The sequence below is a fragment of the Myodes glareolus genome, chromosome 23 (genome assembly GCF_982192425.1).
Source record: "Myodes glareolus chromosome 23, mMyoGla1.1, whole genome shotgun sequence".
NCBI lineage: Eukaryota > Metazoa > Chordata > Mammalia > Rodentia > Cricetidae > Myodes > Myodes glareolus.
Window position 1 is genome coordinate 18,362,160 of NC_142048.1, and position 20,652 is coordinate 18,382,811.

The window sequence follows — 20,652 nt, forward strand, 5'->3', positions numbered from 1 at the left end:
AGCCTCATACCAGCAATAGCCACAAATAACATAAAATATCTTGAGGTAACACTAATCAAAGAAGTGAAAGACCTGCTTGACAAGAACTTTAAGTCTATGAAGAAAAAAAAATGGGGCTGGAGAGATGGCTCAGTGGTTAAAAGGTCGTTTTCTCTTCAGCCAACTCTAGGCTACAAAAGAAAGCATGGAGAGGAAGCTTTATTAGCTAAGGCGCAATTGGCAGTGATCCAAACTGAGGAGACAGTAATATTTGCGCACTATGAGCTGATTTAGAGTTCTTGCTTTATAAAAGTCATGTATAAATATATAAATATTTCATTTGCAATGTATACATACATCTAACCCTGGAAACAAAATTATAGTTTTATCATGATTCCTACATTTCAATACTCTTAGACATATGGACATTTGAAATATGTCTGAAGCATTTTTTGAAATAATTAACATTTTTAAAAGCCTTAAGAATACAGAAGTAGAGAAACATATTTATAAAAACATGTTACTGTGTATACATGTCAGGCAACACATTACTAAAGGCAAAAAAATCTCACCAGAGTTTGAAGATCTTGACCTGAATGATGCATACTTTATGAAGTACTACTTCCCAGGCTCCAAAGAGTTATTCACTAGCACCTAAAGGTTCAAGAGGAGCTTCAAGGCCTAGAGCAGCACGTGCTTCTTCAAATTATAAGTTACTGAAGCTGCGCCTAGGGAACACGTATCTAGACATAGCTGGTGAGCAGTTGGAAGCACTAACCATTGAACTTCTTTTATTTTATTTAATCACTACAATGTTACTAGCATTCTAACTACCTAGTCTATGGAGCAGAAAACAACACAGAGGTTATTTGCTTCAAATCAAACTGACATGACTCATACAAAGTAAAGATGCTTAGTAAGACACTCCCCCAGGATACATGGAAGTGCCTCACATTTACTTCCTGAAGATTAGAGCACTGCTCCAAGTCAGCAGCTACAAAAGCAGATCACTGTACACAACTGACTGTGGCCTAGACACTTCAGCATTAGGATCCTGAATCTAAAGAAGGTATTCCTAAAAGCTTAAAGATAAAGAAGAAAACATTAAATAATCTAATGGGTAATGCACACCGTGGTCCATTTGTTAAAATAAAGTTAATGTTATACTTATGCTTTGTTATACCATACTTTGAAAGCCATGACTGAGCTCCTGGAAGCTTCCAGTCAAGACATCCAAAAGCTGAAGGAAAAATGTCATTTATATTTTTGATACAGCAGCCATGTTGGTAAGCATCAATTGCTAAAGACAGGCAATAGAGGCAACTATCTTATTAAATCTGGAAAGTGATATCAAGTATCTGAAACTATGGTTATAACAAGTGAGAAAACCTAGTCAGAGAAAGTATGCTAAGAGAAATTATGGAAAAGATATTTTTCTTTGAAATGTATTAAAATATCTAATATAAGATTTGTAAGTATATTTATCTAAATTGATAACAAAACAATTCAAATGAAGAAAAAGTTTTATTCATATATATTGTCCACCAACACACTGTCTACTAATTTCACGTAGCATTACAAATCCTTCACTATACTTCTGCTTATGTTGTAGCTAACAGGACTAAACTACATAAACACTTCTGGGTCAACAGAGAGAAAAACAGAAAGATTGAATGGTTGGTTTAGGCCTGTATTTCAGAGACTCTGCTAGGATGCAAAGCAGGAAATCAGACTTTCATTAGGCACCCTTAACACCTTTTTAATGAGTAACCACTTGCAACAGTTTGATTTTCTCCCCTCTAGTTTCTGTAGCCGCCCCTCCTTCCAGGGTTCATCTTGAGGACATTTTCTGGCCAGACATCTTGTTGCATTTTTCAGCTAAACATTCTGTTTGTTTCTGTGCTCCCTCTGTCCCCCTGGTGGTTAGTTTAGGGGTTTTGTTTACTCCACCTTTGCTGTGGTAATTTCCCACCTGCCTGTGGGAAATTCCATTGTGCAGCAGCTAGGTATATAAGGGATTTCTGAAACTTGTATAAAGAAAGGGCATTTGGCATTATCTCCTCAGGAATGACTCATGTCTCCTGTGTTCTTTTAATCTCCAGGTCCTTGCAAGCCTTACAGTTCTGGTGTCTGCTGGGCCAGATGCCTAATACCCAAAGAAAGAGTATTAGCATCAGAATACAACTGAAGAACTGTTTGCCATTTTAAATCCTCCTACCACTGAGTGAAAGGAGGGCTACTACTGCACAGTAAAGACAAAGGAGGTAGATGTAGAACTAAGCTTCTAACATGACAGTTAAAAAAAAAAGTAAATCACTATATATATGTATGTGTGTGTGTGTGTGTGTGTGTGTGTGTGTGTGTGTGTGTGTGTATGTTATAATATTTTGGCTTTAACTCCTCACTAGAGAAAACACATAAATGTCAGCTCTGCATCCATGTGATGCAGCTCTAACAAATGCACTTGCTGATTCTGATATGCATGCACATGTAATGACAAAACCACCTCCAGCCATCTTCCAGTTGTTAGGACTCTTAGCAACACACTGAGAAGAGAATATTGGGAAGAAAGAATTGAGTCTGATGTACCAATTGTAAGGCTAATAAGTTTTTTAAATCAAATGTATCCCTTCACGTGATTACAATCAAGTTCCCTATTGTTGGTAGTTCAAAGAGTCTTTATGTATTGTTATCTTCATTATTACCCAAACATATAGGAGTTTAATAGGTAATACATATGACCTGTAAATCTTCACTGGAAATAGAGGAGATACTTAGACTTTATACCATCATACATAGAAAAAGACATAGAAGACATAATTACAAATAGTTGATTAGTATCAAATTACTTACAGGGAAATTTGCATCAATCTAAAGCAATATTGAATATTACTCCAGAGGATTATTTTCTAAAGTAACATTTTCCTTAACAAATTAGATAAGAACCAAAATACAAAACATGAAAATTACCTCAGTTTGTCAAGAAACCACAAAACTATTGTTTTTAAGTAGGAAGTACTATTAGACAATGGAAAAGAAAACAAATAATTACAGGCATATAGAGTCCATTATAGAGGTTACAGCTTAAAATTTAAAACTAGTAATTATAGTTCAACAGAATTTCATCAGAGAGGTCACATAACTGTAAATGAATAGTTTGGCATCTCAACCATTCTTAGATTTATAAATGTGTATCTAAGTGTGTTCCTTGGAACGTTTAAGTAAACCAAATATTACTGTATCAAATAAACTTGGAGGATGCTACACACTACATTTACCTGTTGAATATTCATCATACTTTACAAAGCTATATCGTAAATAAGCTAACTAACCAGAAATCTGTCCTATTCAAATTTACTAGACTTGAGAACACTTTCCTTACTATGTAATTGGGATTGTCCATCTGTATGTCCTGATGAAACTTACTGGGGTTATCTATCCTAAGGAGTGAAAGCTTAAGTTACTTTCACCACTGTTCCTATGCTATGAAGTGGATAATAACCATTCTTATACTATAAATAAAAAGCTCAGTCAAATTTTTAGCATTAAGTGAGCTCGCTCTTAAAAATTTTTCTTTAATGGTAGAACTTATACATTTCCTGATTCAACAGCAAAAAGAATATGCAGTTTTAACAATAAAGTATACATATATATGTTCATTTCTATTTAAAGTATGTCAAAAATATTTTTATAATAGGTTTTATTCAAGATTCATCTTATTAAAATGCACAAAAGTGTATGTAATTTTGTATTTCTGTATAAATATAAAAGAAATGTTTATATATCTGAAGCATACTTTCAAAAATCTGACTAGCTGACATTAGACTCTTTAAAGCATACAGAGATAAACAAGTCTTTATTACTATGTGTACTATCTGTTTTCAGACTCTAAATTTAATGATAACTATGTCCAGAAAATAATGGATCTACAACAAGATGGATCCTAAGAAATACTGGATGGCAGCTAGAACTACTTTATCACGACACTCCTAGAAGGGCAGAATTGACACAGTGAGCTGGTACATGCAGGAAGTACAACTTCATGTAAACAGAGAGGACTCAGCACATTCCTCTACTAGAATGTGGTCACCACCACAAAGTACACAAGCTCATGCACAACATCAAGACACTCCATACAGCTGAAACCACAGGGTCATGCAGATAACAACAGCGTGCTAGATCATCGTACCAAAAGTGTGCAGATGTTCTCCCCCACCCCATGAGCCACTGCCAGCAGTTGCTATGGAGTTTGGTTACCCATATCCGTGACATGAACGGTGTCCTTTGGAGAATCTTGTTCCCTGTGGCTGTAAGTATTCTTATATTTATATTTTAATGATGTTTGCTATGAACGATCTTAAGTACAAAACTAGAAATCATGGAAAAGTACACTTTTTTAAATAATACTCAACAATTATATGCACCTTATTTCAAGCAGCTATGATAAACACCATTTATATTTGAACATATTATCAACAATAATTTATCGTTCACTTAGATGAACCCAGAAAAATATGTCTGATGACAGTGCTCCAGTGAGTGGGGGAAAAATAAATCTCCAAAAAGTACTTTGACTCTAGCATTCAGAAATCTGTGTAAGAACCACCCCATGACCTGGCTAATCACACTCATATTGCCAAGTTCTACATGAGAATATCTTTCTGATAACTTTCTTTTATGTGACTTTGATTCTACAGACTTTATTTTATAAACAACAAACAAATTTATAATGAAAATTAGAATATAGTCATTAAAATGTTTTCCCCCGTTTTTCTGAACACATTAAATGAATTTCACATTAAACACATTAAATATTTAAATGCATTTTTGGGAGTGACCTACTTATCCTGTAAGTGTATTCTGGTAAAGACAGAATTTTATTTTCCTATAGGTAATACCTACTAAAGTATTACTGATATTCACAAAATCGCAGACTCAGAGTCTGGAACCACAGACATCTGGAGGGGTTCAGCTCTGTGCTGTTTGGCAGCACTATACAGACCTTTCAGAATAGTGAATTAAATTATTTAAGAACACTCTATGATATTCTAAATCAGGCCCATGAGTTAAAAAAAAGAAATACAGCCAACTCTCAATAACAATGGAAGGTAGGATGGAAAAGCAAACTGACAATCTAAAAATCTTAGTTTGATCAAATACTTAAATTAAAATTTTCAGATCATCACCACATTAAACAGAACTTGAATACTATCTTTTTTCCTTTCTCCCTCAGAAGACTCTAGGCGTTACTAACAAGAACTCTATGGTATAATGCACACAGTTGCAAACATAGAAACATACTTTTGTTTCTAATTTTTCCTAATTTAGACACTTAAAACTATCTAGCCAATTTGCTGATGTGTGAGGTCACACTATTTTTCTTTCTTCTCATACTTCTCATAGAAAGCATGACTTTATAATCTGTTTTTAAAATTACAAGACATTTAGCAATAACCAACGACTTACCATGGTCAGTACCAGCAATGACATCTCACTCTTCTGACTGTACTACTTGGCACTTTCTAAATTATACTTTACTTACAATGCATCATTTGCAAGTCATGCGATTAAAGATGATAATTTGATTCATCATTAGTATAATTTATGACAGAATTCAGTGGGACGTCATAAACTGAGTATAATAAGATAGGGGCTTACAAAAGCTGTCTCTCCTGATTCTCATACATTCTGGAATAAAGCACTACCTACCCTAGCTGTCCTCAGTTCTTCTCCAGCAATCACCACGCAATTGCCAAGCAGACCAAAGCAAAACATCAGAAAGCTCACCATATGTGCTATTTAATCAGCAACCAGTTAACAGCCTAATTATAATTAAAACACAAAGGCTCTGAAACTACTCCAGTCTCTGAATAACTATAGTGAGATCACTGTACAACACACATTTGTCACAGAACAAGACCTGAAAGGTGACATGCTCATATTGCTATCTGTTTACACAGAAAATGTTGTGAAAAGAAACTATATTCTTTAACAAAAGACAATGGAAAATTATAATAAAGGGATAAGTGATAAACTCTAACTTGTGATAATTCCTTATTGCTTATTAGTGTTTAAAAGTGACTTTTTACATTATAATGGCTTTAAGTATATAGTTTGAATGCTAGCTTTTAATAAATTATTCCATTTTAATTAAGAATATCATGGGTTTTTTTGGGCATGGTGGCACACTCTTTAAGGTCCCAGCACTCAGGAAGCTGAAGCAGGAAGATCAGAAGTTCAAGGCCAGTCTGAGTAACATAGTAAATTCAAGACAAGCCTGGGTTATAAAAAACACTGTCTCAAAAAGCCAAACCACAACAGTAATAAGAAAAAAAGATTAGAATTTCACCTACTTCTTTAAAACATTGATAAGAAAACAGAAAGACAACAGGCATCTGATTGTCAATATTACATCATATAATTTGCTATACTTTTAAGAATAAGGGTAAATGATTAAGTGTATGTTTAACAATGACATTCAGTTTTATAAGTGTACAAGAAAAATTTAACAAAGAAACTATATATAGTAAGTGAAAATCAATTTTTTAAAATGTACTGTCACTGGGTTACTTCATTCATAGTTATAAAAGCAATACTTAGATTTAAGCTTAAAATTAAAAACTGACAAAATATTTTCCTACTTACAACAAAATTGAGATAATTTTAGAAACTACTTAGATACATGACTTAGAATTCTTTTCCTCCCCTTTAAAAATGTATTTATTTATGTATTTTATGTATATGCATGTTCTACTAGCATGTATGCCTGCATAGAAGAAAAGAGCATCAGATTTCATTATAGATGGCTGTAAGCCACATGAGGCTCCTGGGACTTGAATCCAGGACTTCTGAAAGAGCAATCAAAGTGTTTTTCTCCTGTTGTGATATATCTCTAGCCCCCAACTTAATTCTTAGTAACTTTATAACAAGTGAAAATCATCTTAAAATAACTATTAAATTAAGATAGTTCTGGTTAATGTTCCCACAGAAAACAACGCACCCAGAAGCAGTAGCTTCCAAGGTTATTTCATTTCTATTTGGATTTGGAGGCCAGGAGATGTGATTTGGAGATTTGGAGATTTTGGAGATTTGGAGATTTTGGAGATTTGGAGTCCAGGAGATGTGTAAGCATTTCTGAAACTTTTAATTTTTCAAAAGTACATTAAAAGAAGAATAAGAAAAGGTGAGAGAAATTTTTCTTTTCACATTTTCATTGTTACATATTATGAAAGAAGTAAACATCATCTTGAAAGAGAATCAAGAGGAGGTTTTAGATAAAGTGAAATTATGCTTTCTAATTAAAAAATATTATTACGTTTATACAGGTGTATATGCTTATTCCATGACACAAGTGTGAAATTTAGAAGGCAACTATGAGGAGTTTGTTTTCTCCTTTCACCTTTGTAAGAGTTCTAGGGATTGAACTCAAGCTGCCAGCCTTGCATGGAAGGATGGAAGGCTCCTTTACCTGCTGAGCCATCTTGACAGCTAAAGCCATCAATACTCAACATCTTGATAGAGTACACTAGAATGATGTTTTCTGTGATTATCTCTAATAAAAGTACATTATTACTAAATAGAATAAATGGAAAGATAATGATGCAGATATAATTTGATGATCATAATACATGTATGTTCTCCTTAACAAAGTTTTGTACTTCCTGGTAATATGTACCTCAGACTAGTACACCTGGTATACAGTACACCTCAAGATGCTACTATACAATGTTAGCAGGTGGAAAGATTAGAATATGATCAGGGAAAGCAAATAAAAATCATTATGACATATAACAGTAACAATACTTGATTTTTCAGAGATTGGGTAAGGCATGTTCAATTACTTTTAATTTCACCTGCAAGTTTATAATATTAAAATATTGCAGCAAAATCAGAAAAGTCGTCTGAAGCAAACAATCCTGTTCTCTCCTTACCTCCTCTGGGTTGGCATTGAAGGTGAGGCTCCCTTCATCCAGCTGCAGGTACAATTTCCTAAAAGAGAATCCTAAAGGTGGGCTCTTATTGTATATAGAACAGTGACCCCAAGTGGATTTACACAACCTAAAAAACAGAAAATAAAACCAAAGTTATTACATTTTCTAAGATAAACACACAGTCACATGGTAAAATTCTCAAATTAGATGACACAGAATTAGATTCTGCAGCTGTCATAACACCATCTAAGAATGAAGTCATGCAAAGAGAATTCTGAGTGCTTATGAGAAAACTCCAAAACCAGTCTTGTGACCTCAATTTCTTTAAAAACATGGACTTGTTCTTGGAATGTGCTCTCATGCCCTTCCCAGGGGCAGTGGACAGGAGAGCGTTTACCTCAGCTATCCATTACACGTGGCTACTGTTGTTTGTTATGCCTCCATGGAAAGCATGTTTGCCACATAAGGCCTGTCCTTGGGACTGAACACCTTACTCATGGGATTCTTCTTGGTCCTCAGAGTGTAAGCTGGCTGATGCTCTGAATAAAGTTGGCTATACAGGAGAGTTTAGTCCACCTCATTTTAGGTTCCTTTCTCCCAGGTCCCACTGCGTTAAGAGCAGTAAAAATGTGATTATAAACTTTAATTTAAATTTTGTACTTCTGCTGTACAAGAATATTACAAGTGCCGTAGAATTAGCAATTTTGGTTGCACCTAAGAATTTCAGTTACAACAATTAATCGTATTAATCATATTCACAAATACTATCTGAAGTTAAACATAAGCAATTAAAAATAATCAGTGATAGATGATAATCACTTAGAGATTACTGAAATGACAGTCATTATTTTTAGAGTTTTAATTGTATTGGCTTGCTCAATCCTATCAACAATTCTCTGACATTGGTTGTAGTCAAAACGTCCTTTGTGGGACTGCCAGCCCAGAAATAATGACACCAATACTTAATATTAATTATGAAAGCTTGGCCTTTACCTTGTTCCCAACTAGCTTTTATAATTCAAATTAACCTGCTTCTGTTATCTATGTTCTGCCATGTGGCTTTTACCTTCCTCCCACTCTTTTCTTGTTTTGTTTTTCGAGACAGGGTTTCTCTGTAGCTTTGGAGCCTGTCCTGAAACTTGCTCTTGTAGACCAGGCTGGCCTCGAGCTCATAGAGATCCACCTGCCTCTGCCTCCCAAGTGTTGGGATTAAGGGCGTGTGCCACCACTGCCCAGTGTCTCTCTCCCATTCTGTACATCTGACTTGTTCCACATCTGGGTGGCATCTCCCAGCCTCTCTTCTTCCCAGAGTTTCTCTCTCTCCCTGGAAATCTCGTCTATTCTTTCCTGCCTAGCTACTGGCCATTCACCTCTTTAGTGAACCAATCAGAAGGTGCCTTAGGCAGAGATACCTCTTCATACAGTATAAACAAATATTCTGTAGCAGTTGATACACAATACAAGAAACAGAAACAAGAACATTCCCCTAAGAAATCCAGCTAACATGCATGTGGCAACATTTAGTCTTACCCAGAGCTCAAAATGCTAAGAAGTTAGTCAGGATCTATTAAATAACCCATGCCAACTGTGACGCAATACTAATGTTGGACAAGGAGACATCACTTGCTTTTTCAGAAAAGAATATATTAACAACAAATTAAACAAAGCATAATTCTACAGCTGTGCACATCAAGTACTGTGATGATGACCATGCATAAGATAACTGTTTCAAATCCATGATTCTGCACTACCACGGAGACATGCAGCTGTTAAAATTTCTATTCCACCTTGAATAAGAACTGTATTTTATAATGCTCCATTTTCTCTCGATTAGAACTGTGATCTCCAATCTATAAGGAGTCACTAGTTAGTATCTGAAAGCTAAAGCATTTAATGCATTGCCTCAGCGTCCTGGAAATAAATCGGAGCACAAAGTCTAAGTCTATTACTATCAAGACAAAGAAAATACTGAAACTATATCTGATTATATTTTAGATGTCTTTACAACTCTGATTAAAATTAGATTCAGAACTAATTCCACTAAATTTAGAATTGAATATTCTTTTATATGCAAATAGAGACTCAGTTGGGTGTGGTAGTGCACACTTATAATCCTAGCAATGGGAGGCCAAGGCAGGAGCATGAGGAGTTGAGGCCAGTTTGGGCTACAAACAAAATGAACAATAAAGTAAAAGAAATTTAAAATAAAAGCCCACATATTAAGTTTGTGAAAAATGCTAAGATGTAGGAAAAAAGATACAAAGAATAAGTCAGGTTTAAAGTATTATTCTAATCCCCTTTTATAATGATTAAAGCATTAAAGATTCACTTATTTTAAACAATGCTATAAGAATTTGTGCTAACACAGTATGACAACTCAGCAAATTTAAAACAAATTATTTTATATAATTTTTAAACACTTTTATACTACAATTCTGAGACCTTAGGAAGTTTAAGTCAGAAATACTGCTACTGGAAATACACATCCCCTGGAATCTGGCAATTTCAATTAATTTTTCAAGTCTCTCAATTAACTTTCCAGTCTAGGTATGCTATCATTATTGATAAGTTCTTAATCATTATAAAAGTTACTTTAAAACAATGAGACTTAAACTCTGGGAAGATTACTAGGAAACCTGAAATCCAGTGATTCTTCCGAATGGTAGCATTTTCAAGACTTAAAAGAAGAAACCATGTTCCTATGAGCTTTCATTAGAGTGGGAGACTATTTAGGAACAAATAATATTAAAAAATATAGATTCCATCCTACAAAAGCTTGTGGATTTGTCGTTTAAATTGAAACTTGTGCAACAGTTATTAAAATGTCCATGTAAGCAACTGTCTGTCATGGTTTCTAATGTTTACCTGCCTCCGTGATAAAAATAAGTTTTAGAAAAAAATATAGGTGAAGTTGTCACCATTTAAATGTTGATGACAGCAAATGCTGTTAAACAGAAACACGAAAATGCACATGCTCACTTTGAAATTAAGGAAAACACTGTTTTTACTGATGTTTAAGTATACCTGTTCTTCAGATGGTACTCCTCTGGGAAATACAAACTTTACCAAGGTATAAAGACTACACACATTGAATTATAACTTCTTACGCGGCATGGGCGTGCTTCTCAAGTGGCTGCTGTGTACTAAACGGACACGTTTTGATGTAACTTCCTCCTTTCTGTGCAGTCATTGTCCATTGTCTTCTCTACTGTCTTTCTCAATATCGGTACTAACTAAGAAGATAACTATTACTAATTGCTCTAGGATTTAGTAAAATAAATAAGCTCATATTAAAAGAAATTATTTCACAATACATACATGCTAGTAAAGAACATTGAACAAAACAGGGATCTGACTTAAATGCTGGTGGGTTGAACTTACCCTTGCCAGAGAAGTTCATCATTAGCAAGGTCTTGCCAAACACAGGAGGCTAAGCAGAGGTCAGTTGCATTTAGGTAGGACAGGATGGTGAAGCTCAGCTCCGGAGGCAGCATCTCCAGGTTAATGAAGCCTTCCTGCTCTTTGGATCTCCTTGCTTTCAGAAGATGGTAAATGTCGATGCCTCCCTGGGCTTGTTTCCGGTGGCCGGACTGAGAGATGTTGCCTGAAGTCCCTCTCCTGCTCTGCTCTCTGCTGAGGTAGCCTGGCTCACTGTAGGCTTCCTGTTGGAGATGCTGGTTTCTGGCCACTCTCCAGAGTCCTTGACCCATCTGCAAGCCTGCGAGAAGGCCAAAAGGTAATGAGGGTGACATGCAAAGGCAAACCATCTTTCCTACGGGTCTACCAAATCTGACAGCACGCTTGTTTACCAGAATTATAATTTCTCACTAAAGCCCAGTGAAAGCTGTAGGGTATTATAAAAAAGAGTTGGGGTGTTGGGGTGAAGCATTTGGAAGAGAAGTTTAACTACCTTCTCTGCTCATTGCCTCTCTCAGCTTGCTTGCTAAAGATTTTTCAGATCCACAGGTGACATAATCATTTTCTCATGTGGTAGGAGTTAAGTTGCTGATGTCCTGAAGACACTTACAAATTATATTTATGTGAATTTGTGGGCCAGCATTAAACCCGGCTCTGAGCAGAGCACAGGACTTCAGTTAAACGGCCTCCAGACACTGCTTTTTATCACAACTCAGGCTCAGCTAAGCTAGTCCCTTTTAACTAGACTCCCAGATGCACACCAGCTGTGATGCAGGCTTTCCATTTAATTCCTGCCAGTCTAAACTTAGGCTGGAGACTGCAATAAACTGTAACATAGGCCCTGAAGTCTAATCCAAAAACCTTATAAATTAGACACCTAGAACTCAGGGATAAATTTCTCAGCAATAACCAACTACTTGGTTTCACTGGTGCCTACAAATGAAGCTGTAATTAAGAATAACTTTCAGTTCTTCTCCAAACAGCCCTGTGGATTTGTCCAAGGCACCTGGAAAAAGGTGCAAGGTGTGTTCCAGTCTCCTCCAACATGTCACCTGAACTCACCATATACAGGTATTTAGAAAATGACTGGCCTAAACTTATTTGACACTGCTTTCAAAACAAGCAGTTTTTCCTGAGCAAATAAGCTTACTATGTAAAACTAAATCAGAAAGAGCACCGAATACAAATAATTACTTTTGCAAATCCGTCTCAAAAAAAAATTTTTTTTTGTCTCATTACTCATTCAAAAATTGTAGAAAAAAGATACAAATTTTCACATAAGTCAGTAAAATAACTTTCATGGTATGATCTGAACCTTAGATGGAACACAAAAATACGAAACAACCCATTAGACACACAAAACAAACCACTGGTTAGGAAAATGGAAAGTCCTAGAAACAACTTCAATTTCTAGAAGAGTTTCAAAAATACTGAGAGTATTATTTTCTTACTTAAAAGAAGTCCCATGAATATTTACTAAGTATTTGGTTATTATTGGAATAAAGCTACTATATGAGGTTACTTATGGAACAAAATAGTTCAGGGCAAGTTTAATTCTTATTCCTTACCTTGATCTCCTTGGGAGTCCACTATAAAGGATGCATACATATGTGTGTGTGTATATTTATATATATATATACACATATATACACACACACACATACACACACACATACCACCCTTTCTGTGTGTGTGTAGGTCACAAAGAGAAGGAATATACTAATGATTTTCAAATGTGCGAAATTTTGTTTTTTGTACATAAAGAATAAACCTTTCCTGTCCTAAAACACAAAACTAAATAATGTTATTAAGTTGGAGGCCTCATCTTAGCCCCTGGCATCCATCTTTGGAAGCCCCCTCCCCTGAGAGTTGCCTCAGTCCAAACTCCACCTCCCCAGGGAGGGTCAAGGAAGCCCTCCAAATCTTGACTCCCCGCCCCAGAAAGGTTAAGACCACTCCCACAGCCTATTTAAACTGCCCCCCAGAAAATAAACACATGGTCTTCCCTCTTCCTCCCCGGTGGTCATGTCAGCTTGCTGTCCCCCCACAACCTCGTTTTTTCCCAAGGCCACCAGAGAGCACAGACATCCAATTAAGCCTAGATATCTTTTAATTTGTCTGATTTGGTATGATTGGATTGGGACTATTTGCGCTGATGGAGAGGCTTGTTGGTGAGAGGTATTCCTAACATTTATCAGGTTAGCTAGCCTCAAGTTTTAAAAATCAAATTCATGGGACTGAAAAGTGGTTAATAGCACTGAATGTTCTCCTAGAGAACTGAGGTTCAATACCCAGCAGCCACACGTGAGTTCATAACAATCTGTTACTCCAGTCCCAGAAGATCGCCAACGCCCTCTTCTAGCCTCTGCAGGCACTACACATAGAGTGCACACACACACATTCAGAGAAACACTCAGACACACAAAATCAAAATATTAAGACAAACTACAATCTCCACTTCATACGGAAAAACAAAAGCTCAGGATAGTCAAAATAATGCTGTACAATAAAGGAACTTTCAGAGGCATCACCATCTCTGACTTCAAACTCTACTATAGAGCTATAGTAATATCATAAAAGCAACTTGGTATTGGTACAAAAACAGACAGGTGGACTGTAGCTAACAAAGTTTCTTCCCTTCTCTCCTGGCGATTCGCAGGGCCGTGTGACCTCCGGCTTCCTGGAGTCTCTGCTCCAGCTCTGGCTTGAGGGGATAACTTAGCAAGAACCTGGTTCTCTTTGTTATGGTAATTCCGCTTGTATTCAGGTCTTAGCAGTGGGCCCATGCCTGCCTCCCCTGGCTGACCCTGCCGGAGGGGCCGGGAAGCTTTAATCTTCTCCTCCTGCTTCTGGTTGGGAGGAGGCCTTGCCTTTTTGATCCTGGTTGCCCACTGGTATAAATATCTGACTTGAATTTAATAAAGTTGCCATTTACTCTTGTAGATGAGCAGGGTTTCTTTGTGTCTGTGTCTCTTTTTCAACCCTCAGGAAATTGTCCCTTCTCGTGGGCCTGAGTTCAGGAAGCGCGCAGCCTGGGTCGGGCGTGGATATCCACTGGGAAATGCAGACTCCCACAGTGGACCAAAGGAATCAAATCGAAGACTATGAGATAAACCCGCACACCTATGAATACCTGATTATTGACAAAGCAGCTACAACTATAGGGTTAAAAAAAAGAAAGCATCTTTAACAAATGGTGCTGGCATAACTGGATGTCAATATGTTGAAAAATGCAAATAGATCCTTATCTAGCCCTATGCACAAAATCCAAGTCCAAATGGATCAAAGACCTCAACATAAAACTAACCACACTGAACCCCATAGAAGAGAAAGTGGGAGGTAGCCTTGAATGCATGGGCACAGGAGACCACTTGCTAAATATAACCCCAGTAGCACAGACACTGAGAGCAACAATAAATAAATGGAATCTCTTGAAACTGAGAAGCTTCTGTAAAGCAAAGAACACGATCAACAAGACAAAACGGCAGCCTACAGAATGGGAAAAGATCTTCACCAACCCCACATCTGACAGAGAACTGATCTCAAAGTTATACAAAGAACTAAAGAAACTAGACATCAAAAGACCAAATAATGCAATAAAAATAGGGTACAGATCTAAACAGAGAACTCTAAACAGAGGATTATCAAACAGTTGAAAGATACTTAAGGAGATGCTCAATATCCTTAGCCATCAGGGAAATGCAAATCAAAAAAACTCTATCTTACACCTGTGAAAATGGCCAAGAAAAAACTCTGATGACAGCTTATGCTGGAGACGATGTGGATCAGGGGAACAATACTCCATTGCTGGTGGGAGTGAAATCTTATACAGCTACTTTGGAAATCAGTATGGTGGTTTCTCAGAAAGTTAGGAATCAATCTACCTCAAGATCCAGAAATATCACTCTTGGGCATATACCCAAAGGATGCACACTCACATCACAAGGACATTTGTTCCCCTATGTTCATATCAGCATTATTCATAATAGCCAGAACCTGGAAACAACGTAGATGCCCCTCAACTGAAGAATGGATAAGGAAAATGTGGTACATTTACACAATGGAGTACTACTCAGCAGTTAAAAACAAACAAACAAACAAACAAAAACAGTGATAACTTGAAATTTGAAGGCAAATGGATGGAACTAGAAAAAACCATCCTGAGTGAGGTAACCCAGACCCAGAAAGACAAATATAATATGTATTCACTCATAAGTAGATGATAGACATAAAGCAAAGGACAACCAGGCTACAGGCCACAACCCCAGAGAACCTAGGTAACAAAGAAGACCTTAGTAGAGATATACATGGATCTGCCTAGGAAGGGGGAAAAAGACAAGATCTCCTGAGTAAATTGGAAGCCTGAGTAGGAGGGAGGGTGGAAGAGGAGAGAAGAGGGTGGAAAGGGAGTGGGGAAAAACATATAGCAATTAAACAAATAAACCAAACAATTAAAATAAGAAGGATGAGAGAGGGTTGGGGGAGGCAATAGTTCAGATGCTAAGAGCATTCATTGACAGCTTTTGCACAGGCCCTGAATGTGGATTCCAGTACCCATTCACAACAGCCTGTAGTCCGGTCTCTGCCCTGCATGAGCACCACATTCTCCTTCATAGGCACCAATGCTTGTGAGGAAATGAGAAAGTGGGCACATTTGGAAGATAGTTCGGTAGTTTTTTGCAAAATTAAATATACTTTGAATCTATAATCAAGACTCATATTTGTTATTTACTTAAACAGGTTGGAAGCATCTGTCCAAACAAAAACCCTGTTCTTGAATGTCTGTAATAGCTTTATTCATAATTACCCAAATTTTTAAAAAAAGATGTACTTCACTAGGGAGTACACACACAATGGCACATCCATACGACGAAATATTACTCAGCATAAATAGTTTTAACACTGCAACACAATGCTAAAACAGATATATAACTCTTGTCACTTGTGACCGTTACTTGGTCAAAAAATTCAGATGAACACTGAGATCACCTAATACGCCAAAAATTCTAATTGAAAAACACATTTTTATTTTCAAAAAATGAATTTTGCTATAAATATTAACTTTTGTGATGATATTAGTGTTGGTTATTTATCTTTACTAAGTAAAATAGATAATTCTATCTTTAAAATATTCTTGTAAGAGTATACTAATTTACATGTAAATAGAAGTTATTCTCATTATGCAAGGTAGTGATTTCTATAAAGTTGTTATAAACACTGGAATAGTGAAGATAGAACCACCTTCCTGTGGAAAAACGAAAGGTTAAGTTTCTGCAATGATCAAATGAGTAAATGAACATGATGAAAGAATTTGTTTTCCTAAATTATGCAAACACAACCCCTGACCTATCAAGTACTTACTTACTCCTTACACTATCAAGTAATGGCATGTGCGTCTCAGAGATATTGTATATACTTTTGTTTTAAAAACAAAATAATTCATACTCAATTTGAAACACATGCACGTATATCATAGTGGACAGTAAATTCTGAAGTCTTACCTTCATAGATGCTAAGTTACCTTAAACAGTCACTGGGAACATGTTACAGGGACTGAACAATAGCTGTTTTTATTAATTTAATCATAAGATTTTTTATTTTGATTTGTTTATTAATATTTCTTACATTTCAATTTTCTGTTTCTAAGTTTCTATGCTGTTACAGCACAGTAGCTCTGCTGACATTAATACAAACAAGATTTAAGATGGATTTGAAAACAAAAAAAACTTTTGAAAACTATTTTCTTATAATTCATAAGCTTAATTACCTAACGCTCCATTAAAAAATAAATGGCACATGAAATGGCTTAGCCAGCAGGTATTTGCTGTTGTAAAGACTAACGACCATGCTGCTTCCCCAGGACCCACAGAGTAGAAGAGAAAGGACTCCATAAACTGTCCGCTTGTCTCCATATATGTGTAGTGGCAAAGGTACACCCACACACACTGACACACTCATACAAATGCGCACATATATAAATAACACCCACACACACTGACACACTCATACAAATGCACACATATATAAATAACACAAAGTAAAAAAAGATTTACAACAGAGAAAGAGTCACGCTCCTTTGGAGACATGATCACTGGTAGTGGCTCAAGCCCCAGAGGGTGGCCCCACACTCATGTGCATATGGGCAGCACTAACTAGATTCAAGAGGTTTTTTTTTTTCTTCCCTTTTTAATATTAAGGAGAACATGAAGTTGCATGTATGGGGGTGACAGGAACTACGGGGAGCTGAAGGGAAGTCATAGTGGATGGTTATGACAAAAAACACTGGATAGATGTATGAAAAAAATGTAAAGAATTATTTAAAATGGAAGAAGATTAGTTTAGAATATTGCAGAGAGGGAATCAGAAACTTAGATGTCCTAAAGAAGTCACAAAAGGTGGAGTACTTGAAAACCACAGGAAAAAGAAGGGAACAACTCAGGGGGAGATATGGAATGAAAACAAGGGGTTAACGTCTCTGGGTCACTGCTTCTTGCACAATAAGGATAAAAAAGATTCTTCTTTTGGGTCTGGAGACATAATTCAGCAGTGAAGAGCACATACAGGTCTTGCAAAGGACCTGAGTTAAGTCAGCAGCCAACTGGGCAGCCCACACATGCCTGTAACTCCAGATTGGTGGGATCTGGTATTCTGGCCTTGTGAGTGCCTGAACACACAGCCACAAAATCCCAGAGACATACAATACATACACAGAATTAAAAATTATGTCCTTTTATGAATAAATGGTTACCAAAAAACCACCCTAAAGTAAAGACCATCAGTCATATTGGGGTCCATACATCTTAAGTCAACATTTTATTTCCTCAACAATCTAATGTTCAGTCATTAAAGTACTACATTAAAACACATACACAATAGTCTAAACAAATTTTTAACCAGTGACTCTTCAGCAAAGCTAGCAGTTTTCTAGGTGTATGTGTGTGTTTGGTTATAAAGTATGTGTGCATTGCACAGGGAGGCCTGAAGTCCTACACTGCTCTCCATCTTTGGTTATTAATACAGAAACAGAAGCTCATGGACTTGGGGCAATACTGATTGGTTAAGGAGCTTCAGGGACCAGCCCCCACCCAGGCTTTGCTCATGACTGCTAAGGGTCCAAACTCCAGTCTTCATGCTTATGTAACTGAGCAAGTCCCCAGCCTAAAGTTAGCAATTACAACTCTTATTTTAACAGATATTTCCCCTCTACATGTTGCATGTTCTGGGAGTTGCCTACAGCATTTCTGGAATATGGAGTTAGTGAAAAAGGTTCATTTTTCTCTCAGATTTCACATTTCCAGGCCACTTGATATTTCCTTAAAAACTTGAAATAAATATTGTTTTGTTTTGTTTTTGAGATTTGGTCTCTCTGTGTAGCTCTGGCAGTGCTAGAATTCAATGGGTAGATCACACTGGCCTGGAACCCAGGGATCCATCTGCCTCTGCCTCCTGAGTGCTGGAGTTAAAGGCATGTGCTAACATGCTTGGCCTATCAAGAATTCTTAAGGCAACATTTCTTAAACACGGACAGAGTTAGCTAAAGACAAATTAAAACAAAAGCAATTATAAAACTTTGAAAAGGGAAGCTTGGAATTAACTCGACGATGTGTCATTACTCTTGAACAAGCTTTGGACAATTTGGATATTAAGTAAGAACAATAATTATATTCTATTAACATTCAAAAAATCCTACAAATCTACATAAGTGACCAATGAAAATATAAATAAAAAGGAAGAGAATGCTATTTTCAGCAATATAATCACTAATAAAGACAAAGAATAACGTAGATAAATGTCATCTCATAACCTTCAGAGAAAACATAATTCAAGGTATAAATATTAAGGTATATATTATAATGAATCTTGAATGGAATTCGATAGAGAAGTAACAAAGGGATTCTAATAAGAAAAATGAAACAGTAAATCAGTATTATTTTTGATATTTTGAGAAGAATTAATTAATGTGTGTGTGTGTGTGTGTGTGTGTGTGTGTGTGTGTAATGTGTGTATAGTTGTCCAGGAGGTCGAATGAGAACATCAGAACCCATGTCCAGACACGGGTGTTGGGACCTGAAATCTGGTCCTTTAGAAGGGGAGAAAGTGTTCTTTAATTGCTGTCTTTGACCACAAGAATAATTATTTTTAAGAGCATAGAAAAACCTTTAAACAAAATAGGGGGAAATACCCCTTAAATCTTTTTTGGATATGGAGATTTAATTCCTGGTTTGTTCTTGTTCTCATCCTTTTGTCAGTAGTATTACACCTGGAACAGTGATGTGATACTTACATAAACATTAACTAATAATGTATACAAATCAGCAAACAGTACAAGCATAGCTGTTGAAGCTGAAATGCTGACTCATCACCAGGACTCCTCTCTGACCTGCTGCTGCCAGCTGCAGCTCTTTAGGCTGTCCTGGGGAACGCTTACAGGCTTTGGAAGTGAGCTTAATCAATCTTCGACAGAGATTCTGGTTAGTTTATAATCTTTGATTCTCATTTTTTTCACTGGTAAAATAAGGGTTGATAATTCTTATTCCATGGGCCTGACAGCACATAAGATTTGGTGACTGTGTCAGAACGGAAAGTTGTCATCCCTCCCATCCTTTTAAAATAACAATTTCTATTTTGTACTTCCACCACAGTGTACATCTATCTGATTGTTTTAGATTTAATTACCTAAGTAATCATAATTCTACTTCTAAACTGTATTTAGACTTTATGAGATTTAGAGCAATTCCATCAAGTTTTGCTAAGAAAATATAATTAGAAAATACAAGATCAAGCTAACTGCTTAGGCTGATATACCACACCTAAAAACTAAGTGGCCAATAGGGAAACTATTTTATAATAATTCAGTGCAACAAAGATTTTTTGACAGGCTCTACAAACCTCTTTTTAAAATATAATTTATATTTTATTTTATGTGCATTGGTGTGAGGGTGTCAGATCCCATGGAACTGGAGTTATAGAGTTGTGAGCTGTCAAGTGGGTGCTGGAAATTGAACCTTGGATCCTCTGAAAGAACAGCCAGTGCTCTTAACTGCTGAACCATCTCTCCAGCCCCTACAAACATCTTTAAAAATAATTTTATTGTTTTCATTACTCGTGTGTGTATATGCACAGGCCTGCTGCATATTCATGGGTGACCAAAAAGGGCTGAAGCGGGCATCCGATCTGGCACAGGAGTTACAGGAAATTTTCTATTGCTACTGGTATGTTTTCTATAAAGAACGCCAAGAATCGATATGAAGACTCTGTTAGTCACTAGTGTCCTTTTGGAAGTACCGTGAAGATATATTTGTCATTTAACAGAAAATTTCTATGT

At 36.4% G+C, this 20,652-nt stretch overlaps 1 protein-coding gene across 3 annotated transcripts in view; it reads right to left on the reverse strand.

The window, feature by feature from the left end:
• Fbxo8 (F-box protein 8) overlaps window positions 1–20,652 on the reverse strand; it is a 43,831-nt gene that overhangs the window by 13,114 nt on the left and 10,065 nt on the right. For all 3 annotated transcript variants that reach the window (XM_048455758.3, XM_048455759.3, XM_085680317.2), the window contains exons 2-3: window positions 11,292–11,628; window positions 7,911–8,037 (exon numbers count right to left, since the gene is read on the reverse strand). In XM_048455758.3, coding sequence (XP_048311715.1) covers window positions 7,911–8,037; window positions 11,292–11,620 — 456 coding nt within the window. In that variant the 5' untranslated portion in view covers window positions 11,621–11,628. The remainder of the gene's footprint in view (window positions 1–7,910; window positions 8,038–11,291; window positions 11,629–20,652) is intronic.